General features: G+C 66.8%; 1 protein-coding gene across 1 annotated transcript; it reads left to right on the top strand.

The window, feature by feature from the left end:
* Nucleotides 1-3: 3 nt before the first annotated feature.
* Nucleotides 4-6,363, top strand: LOC113962162 (receptor tyrosine-protein kinase erbB-2-like; the record flags this gene model as incomplete). Its single annotated transcript, XM_027672962.1, is given in 24 exon segments — nt 4-19; nt 502-614; nt 701-842; nt 925-1,041; nt 1,291-1,417; nt 1,507-1,580; nt 1,661-1,751; nt 2,113-2,296; nt 2,298-2,313; nt 2,423-2,555; nt 2,652-2,742; nt 2,832-2,992; nt 3,087-3,134; nt 3,228-3,366; nt 3,456-3,578; nt 3,658-3,756; nt 3,851-4,036; nt 4,115-4,270; nt 4,371-4,446; nt 4,532-4,678; nt 5,035-5,132; nt 5,210-5,380; nt 5,497-5,764; nt 5,863-6,363. Coding segments are annotated over 24 exon segments (3,093 nt in total), but the record flags the coding sequence as incomplete, so codon positions are not given.
* Nucleotides 6,364-7,359: the final 996 nt, after the last annotated feature.

Below are 7,359 nucleotides of genomic sequence, written 5' to 3' on the forward strand. Positions count from 1 at the left end.
CCACGGGACTGCCAGACCTGTGAGTGCGGAGCCCACAGTGGCTCTGACCCCCCCCCAGGGACCCCCAAAATCTCTGGGAATCCCCTTTCCTTCCCTCCACGTATCCCTGCTCCACAGATCCTTACTTGCCACCTAAATCTTGCCCTCAGTAGACTCCCCGGTCCTTCGGCTTGCAATCTCGAATCCCTGTCCCACTGACCCCTACGTGCCACCTAAGTCCTGGCCCCAGATCCCTGCCCCATAAACCCCTAGAATTCCTGCCCAGGGTGGCTCAGCTTACGCCCCAAATCCCTGTCCCATTGACCTTTCCTTGGCACCCAAATCCCTACCCCAGAGACCCCTAAAATCCCTGCCCTGGGGGATCCCCACTTGACCTCCCAAATCCCCACCACGGGAACCTCTCCCCTCCAGCCCCTCATCCCAGGGACCCCCACGTGGCCCGGGGGAGGGGGGAGCCATGGGGGTCCCCATGCCCATCGTGCCCCTGTGTGCCCCCCGCAGTGACCAACAGCATCTGCCACGGCTGCCCCCGGTGCAAGGGCACGAAGCCCACGGACTGTTGCCACGAGCAATGTGCCGCCGGCTGCACCGGCCCCAAGCACTCCGACTGCCTGGTGAGCAGGGGAGGGGGGCTCTGGGGGCCCCCGGGGGGGGTGCAGGGGTCTCACACCGGCCGTTCTCCCCCCCCATCCCCTCCCAGGCGTGCCTGAACTTCAACAGGAGCGGGATCTGCGAGCTGCACTGTCCCCCCCTCGTCATCTACAACTCGGACACCTTCGAGTCGATGCCCAACCCCGACGGGCGCTACACCTTCGGTGCCAGCTGTGTCACCCAGTGTCCCTGTGAGTGACACTCAGAGGGGAGGGGGGGCCAGGGGGAGCCAGCACCACCCTGACACCCCCCCTTCTGCCCCCCCACCGCCAGACAACTACCTTGCCACGGAGGTGGGGTCCTGCACCCTCGTGTGCCCCCAGAACAGCCAGGAGGTCACGGTCAACAACGTCCAGAAGTGTGAGAAGTGCAGCAAACCCTGCCCGGAGGGTGAGCAGGGACTCCCGGGGGCTGGGGGGGCTCTGGGGACCCCAGGGGTGCTGGTGGAAACCCTCCAGGGACCTGTGGGGGCTTTGGGGACCCCAGAGGTGCAGGTGAGCAGCCCCCCGGTGAAGTTCTGGGGACCCCAGGGGTGTGTGGGGTGGCTCCGTGGCTGGCAGGACTGGAGCAGTGAGTGTTCTGGGGGGATGGGGGTCCTGGCAGAGCCCCCCCAGCCCTGCTGTGCCCCCCCCTCACCAGTGTGCTACGGGCTGGGAGTGGATTTCCTCAAGGGTGTCCGTGCCGTGAATGCCTCCAACATCCAGCACTTCTCCGGCTGCACCAAGATTTTCGGGAGCTTGGCCTTCCTGCCCGAGACCTTCGCTGGGTAAGCACCTCATCACCTCGTTCCCCCCTCCCTGAGCTCACTGGAAACCCTGCCAGGACCCCCCCCAACCTCCCTCCTGTCCCTACCAGGGATCCCAGCACCAACACACCACCCCTGGACCCCAAACTGCTGCGGATCTTTGAGAGCCTCGAGGAGCTGACGGGTGAGAACTGGGGGGCTGGGGGGCTTGGGGGGGTCAGATCTGGGGGGGGACAAGGGGTGGTGACACCCAGCTCCCCTCAGGCTTCCTCTACATCGCTGCCTGGCCACCTGAGATGAAGGACCTGGGAGTCTTCCAAAACCTGCGGGTCATCCGGGGCCGTGTCCTGCACAAGTGAGGGGGGACGGGGACATGGGGGGACATTGGGGGGCATGAGGGGACACATGGAGGGGACACACAGGGGGATGCAGGGATATGGGGGGATGTGAGGGGACACGGGGTGGACACAGGAGAGGCACATAGTGGGGACATGGAGGGGGGGACGCATGGGGGGACACAGGGAGAACACGGTGGGACGGACAAGGGGACATGAGGGGACATGGTGGGACGTGAGGCTACATGGGGGGACACACATGGGAGGACACAGGGGGGACATGATGGGACACACACAGGGACACGGGGTGACACAGGGGGACATGGGGTGACACGAGGTGACACGGGGGGCTGCGTGTCTGACCCGTGGGTGTCTCGGCAGCGGCGCCTACTCGCTGACGCTGCGGGACCTGGCGGTGCAGGCGCTGGGGCTGCGGGCCCTGCAGGAGATCAGCAGTGGGATGGTGCTCGTCCACCACAACCCCCAGCTCTGCTTCCTCCAGAAGGTGCCCTGGGACAGCATCTTCCGCAACCCCCGCCAGCGCCTCTTCCAGACGCACAACAAGCCCCCCCGAGCAGTGTGGTAAGTGGTGCCTGGGGGGGTGGGGGGAGAGGGTGGACCCCCCTCCCATCTCTGACGGACCCCCCCGGTGCTGATGGACCCCCTGGTGCTGACGGTGCCCTCCCTGCAGAGAGCGAGGGGCTGGTTTGCTTCCACCTCTGCGCCCACGGGCACTGCTGGGGCCCCGGACCCACCCAGTGCGTGGCCTGCGAGCGGTTCCTGCGCGGCCAGGAGTGCGTGGCCTCCTGCAACCTCCTGGATGGGTGAGTGGAGACCCTTGGGAATGGCAAACAGAGCCCTCCCCCCCCCCCCGCTCAGGACCAGGTCCAGGACCCCATCCCTGTGCCTTCTCCCCGCAGAGCCGTCCGGGAACACGCCAACGGGACGCGGTGCCTGCCGTGCCACCCCGAGTGCCAGCCCCAGAACGGCACCGAGACCTGCTTCGGATCGGTGAGGGGAGGGAAAACACACAGCCAGGGGTGGGACAGGGGGTGTTCCCAGACCCCTGGGTGCCTCAACTCCCCCCCAAATTCCCGCAGGAGCCGGACCAGTGCGTGGCCTGTGCCCACTACAAGGACGCCCAGCAGTGCGTGCGGCGCTGCCCCAGTGGGGTCAAGGCCGACGCCTCCTTCGTGCCCGTCTGGAAATACCCGGACGAGGACGGGGTGTGCCAGCTCTGCCCCACCAACTGCACCCACTCGTGAGTCGGGGGATCCCTGGCTGGGCAGGGGAGGGGGGTCACAGCTCTCAGCAGGGGGGTGCTGACAGCGGGGTGCCACACGCTGTGTCCCCAGGTGCACCATCCGGGATGAGGACGGGTGTCCCGTGGACCAGAAGCCGAGGTAGGAGCGCGGATGAGCTGTCCCACCCTGACCCCCGCCCCTCGGGGTCCCCCATCACCCCATCCCGCCCCCAATGCCCCCTCTGCCCCCCAGCCAGGTGACGTCCATCATCGCCGGCGTGGTGGGGGCTCTGCTGGTCATCGTCCTGCTCCTCATCACCGTCATCTGCGTCAAGCGCCGGCGGCAGCAGGAGCGCAAGCACACCATGAGGCGCCTGCTGCAGGAGACCGAGGTGGGGCCTCCCGGGGGGGCAGGGGGGGACCCCCCCAGCGCCCAGGGGGTGCCAGGAGCCGGCCCCCCTCACCCCTGTGTGCCCTGCAGCTGGTGGAGCCGCTGACGCCCAGCGGGGCCCTGCCCAACCAAGCCCAGATGCGGATCCTCAAGGAGACCGAGCTCAAGAAAGTGAAAGTTTTGGGTTCTGGTGCTTTCGGCACCGTCTACAAGGTGAGGGCTGGGGGGCACTGGGGTGGGGTGGGATCCTCCCTGCTCCACACCCCCCTCACCTGTGTGTCCCCCCCCTCAGGGTATTTGGATCCCCGACGGGGAGAGCGTGAAGATCCCGGTGGCCATCAAGGTCTTGCGGGAGAACACGTCGCCCAAAGCCAACAAGGAGATCCTGGACGTGAGTGTGGCAGCGGCGCCAGCGGGGAGGGAACAGGGGCCAGGAGCGGCCCCCTGCCCACCCTGACCCCCACCCTGACCCCCCCTGCCCACAGGAGGCCTATGTGATGGCAGGGGTGGGCAGCCCCTACGTGTCCCGGCTGCTGGGCATCTGCCTGACCTCCACGGTGCAGCTGGTGACGCAGCTGATGCCCTACGGCTGCCTCCTGGACTACGTGCGGGAGAACAAGGACCACATCGGCTCCCAGGACCTGCTCAACTGGTGTGTGCAGATCGCCAAGGTAGGACGGGGGCTCTGGGGGGACCGGGGTGGGGGTCCTGGGGTGGGCCAGGGACAGCCAGACACGTGCCACCCGCAGGGGATGAGCTACCTGGAGGAGGTGAGGCTGGTGCACCGGGACTTGGCCGCTCGCAACGTTCTCGTCAAGAGCCCCAACCACGTCAAGATCACGGACTTCGGGCTGGCGCGGCTGCTCGACATCGACGAGACCGAGTACCACGCTGATGGGGGCAAGGTGGGGGCACAGGGACAGCGTGAGGGCACCGTGGTGCCCCCTGGGTGCCAGCCAGCCCCCAGCCCCAGCCCCGTTCACCTCCCCCTCCTCCCTGTGCCAGGTCCCCATCAAGTGGATGGCGCTGGAGTCCATCCTCCGCCGGCGCTTCACGCACCAGAGCGACGTCTGGAGCTACGGTACCTTGGGGTGTCCCACCCCTGGGGGTGCAGGGGGGGTCCCCAGGGCGCTGCTCACCCCCACCCCCGCCCCTGCCCCCTCCAGGTGTCACCGTGTGGGAGCTGATGACGTTCGGGGCGAAGCCGTACGACGGGATCCCCGCGCGGGAGATCCCGGACCTGCTGGAGAAGGGGGAGCGGCTGCCGCAGCCGCCCATCTGCACCATCGACGTCTACATGATCATGGTGAAATGTACGGGCAGGGGACACGGGCACACCATGGGGACACATGGTCATGGTGAAATGTATGGGCAGGGGACAGCATGGGGACATGATCATGGTGACATGTGCAGGCAGGGGATATATGGGGACACCGTGGGGACACGGGGACACCCTGGGGACACATGGTCATGGTGAAACATTCGGGCAGGGGACATGGGGACACCATGGGGACACGGGGACACCATGGGGACACATGGTCATGGTGAAATGTACAGGCAGGGGACGCAGGGAGGGGACATGGGAGCAGCACGGGGACACACAATCACAAGGAGGGGACAGGGACATGGGGGCCCTGACGGTGCATCCTGACGGTGCCCTGCTCTCCAGGCTGGATGATCGACTCCGAGTGCCGGCCCAAGTTCCGGGAGCTGGTCACCGAGTTCTCCCGCATGGCCCGGGACCCCCAGCGCTTCGTGGTCATCCAGGTTTGTGGGTCCCCGGGGGTCCTGTCGCCCCTGCCAGCACCCCGGGGTGGGCACTGACCCGTGTGTCCCCCCCCCAGAATGACCTGGTGGGGCTGCCGGGCTCCATGGACAGCACCTTCTACCGGGCGCTGCTGGAGGAGGAGGACATGGACGACCTGGTGGACGCCGAGGAGTACCTGGTGCCTCACCACGGCTTCTTCAGCGCCGACACCTCCACCACCTACCGCAGCCGCATCTCCTCCATGCGGGTACGAGGGTGGGCTGGGGGCAGGGAGGGACCCCCCCGCTCCTGGCACAGCCGTGGGGTGACCCCACGGGACAGGGACAGTCCTTGGGGTGACTCCGTGTCTTCTCCCACTCCCAGAGCACGACGGAGTCTCCGGCCAAGGTGGAGGAGGGCGAGGGCTTGTCCTCCTTCCCCTTCCCCGCCCAGGGCCTGGTGGAGGGGCCGGAGAGCCCTGTGCCCGAGGTGCCAGAGGGGGATGGGGGGGTCAAGGCGGCCCTGCAGAGCCCCCCGGGGCGGGAGCCCGGCCCCCTGCCCCGGTACAGCGAGGATCCCACCGGGCTGGTGGCCGAGGACAGCGAGGACCCCGAGGGCTTCACCGCCGCAGCCCCCCACAGCACCATGCCAGGTAGGGAGGGCACGATGGGACCCTCAGGTGGGTGGGGAGGGTGTGTCTGCCTCTCCCGTCCCCCTCAGGGAGTCCCTGACATGTCTCTCGCCCCGCAGAGTACGTGAACCAGGCCGGGGAGCGTCCCCCCCGCGCGCCCCCGTCCCCGCCGGACAAACCCAAGGGGCACCAGGGCAAGAACGGGCTCATCAAGGACCCCAAGCTCCCGTTCCCGGGGCCCTTCAGCCACGCCGTGGAGAACCCCGAGTACCTGGCACCGCCCCCCGGGCCCTTCAGCCAGGCCTTCGACAACCCCTACTACTGGAACCAGGACCCCCCCAAGGGCGGGGGGCCCGAGGGCGGCCCCGGTGTGACACCCACGGCTGAGAACCCCGAGTACCTGGGCCTGGCCGGGCCCGACGCCGCCGCCGTGTGAGAGACCCCCCCCCAACTTCGCCGAGGCAGCTCAGGGAGGGACGAGCCACGGCCACGGGGCTGGGCACTGTCCCCTCTGCCCCCCGGGGGTGGCCGCGGCCACGCAGGGCTGGGAGAGCCCAGGACGCTGAGGGACAGCAAGGTGTGGGGACAGAGGGGTCCCCCGCGGTGACCCCCATGCCGGGGGGGTGCCCGGATGGTGCCCCAGGGAAGGACAGACTGGCACCGTCACCCCACCCACTGCAGGGCTGTCCCCGTGTCCGTGCCACCGCCGGGGACACACGGACTTGCACTGAGAGCAGCTGGACGCCGGGTGTGTCCCGGCTCCCCCGGGATCCTTTGGAAGCCCCGGGATGTATATTTGAGGATTGTACATTGGTTGTTTTTTTCTACTCCCCTTGTCCGTGTGGTTCCCTCCTCTTCGTCAGATCCAGCCTCATCTCCTGAGGACCAGAACATCCCTTGCCTTCCCCTTTCCTCCCCTTCCCTTTCCCTCCCCTTCCCTTCCTCTCTACTCCCCTTGTCTGTTTGATTCCTCCTTTTCCATCAGATTCAGCTCCATCTCCTAAGAACCAGAATGTTCCTTTCCTTTCCTCTTTCTCTCCCCTTCTTTTCCTTTTTCTTTCCCCATCCCTTTTCCCTTCCCCTCCCACCACTTGCCTGAAGGGTAAAATTCCTGATCCCACTGACCCTGAGCAGGACACGGGACCTGTGTCCCAACCCCATGTCCCAAGGGACACAGAGGAACCACATTCTCCATCCTTTATTCCACACGCTCCATCCTTTATTCCACACCCTCCATCCTTTATTCCACACATTCCATCCTTTATTCCACATGCTCCATCCTTTACTCCGCCCCGGCCGTTGGGTTTATACATAGTATAGAATAAATAGGGGGCCCCCTGCCCCGAGGCCAAGGGCAGGGTCATTCCAGGCAGGAAGCAGGAGCCTGGGAATGGGGAGGGGGGAGGGACAAACACACCCGTGGCTGGGCTGGGGCTGCCATGGCCGGGAGGGCCCCCCTGCCCCCGCCCGGGTTAAACAGTGACAGAGCTGTTTAATCCTTAACCAACCCCAGGAAAGGCCCAGCCAGTGGATTTCCCTCTGGAATTCGCCTCCTGGGAGCTGCAGAGACCCCCCCCCAACACCCGTCCTGGCCCCCCTGCTCACGGGGGGCCCCA

This window comes from Neopelma chrysocephalum, unplaced genomic scaffold (assembly GCF_003984885.1).
Source record: "Neopelma chrysocephalum unplaced genomic scaffold, ASM398488v2 Primary Assembly neopelma1_114236, whole genome shotgun sequence".
In the NCBI taxonomy this organism is placed as follows: Eukaryota; Metazoa; Chordata; class Aves; order Passeriformes; family Pipridae; genus Neopelma; species Neopelma chrysocephalum.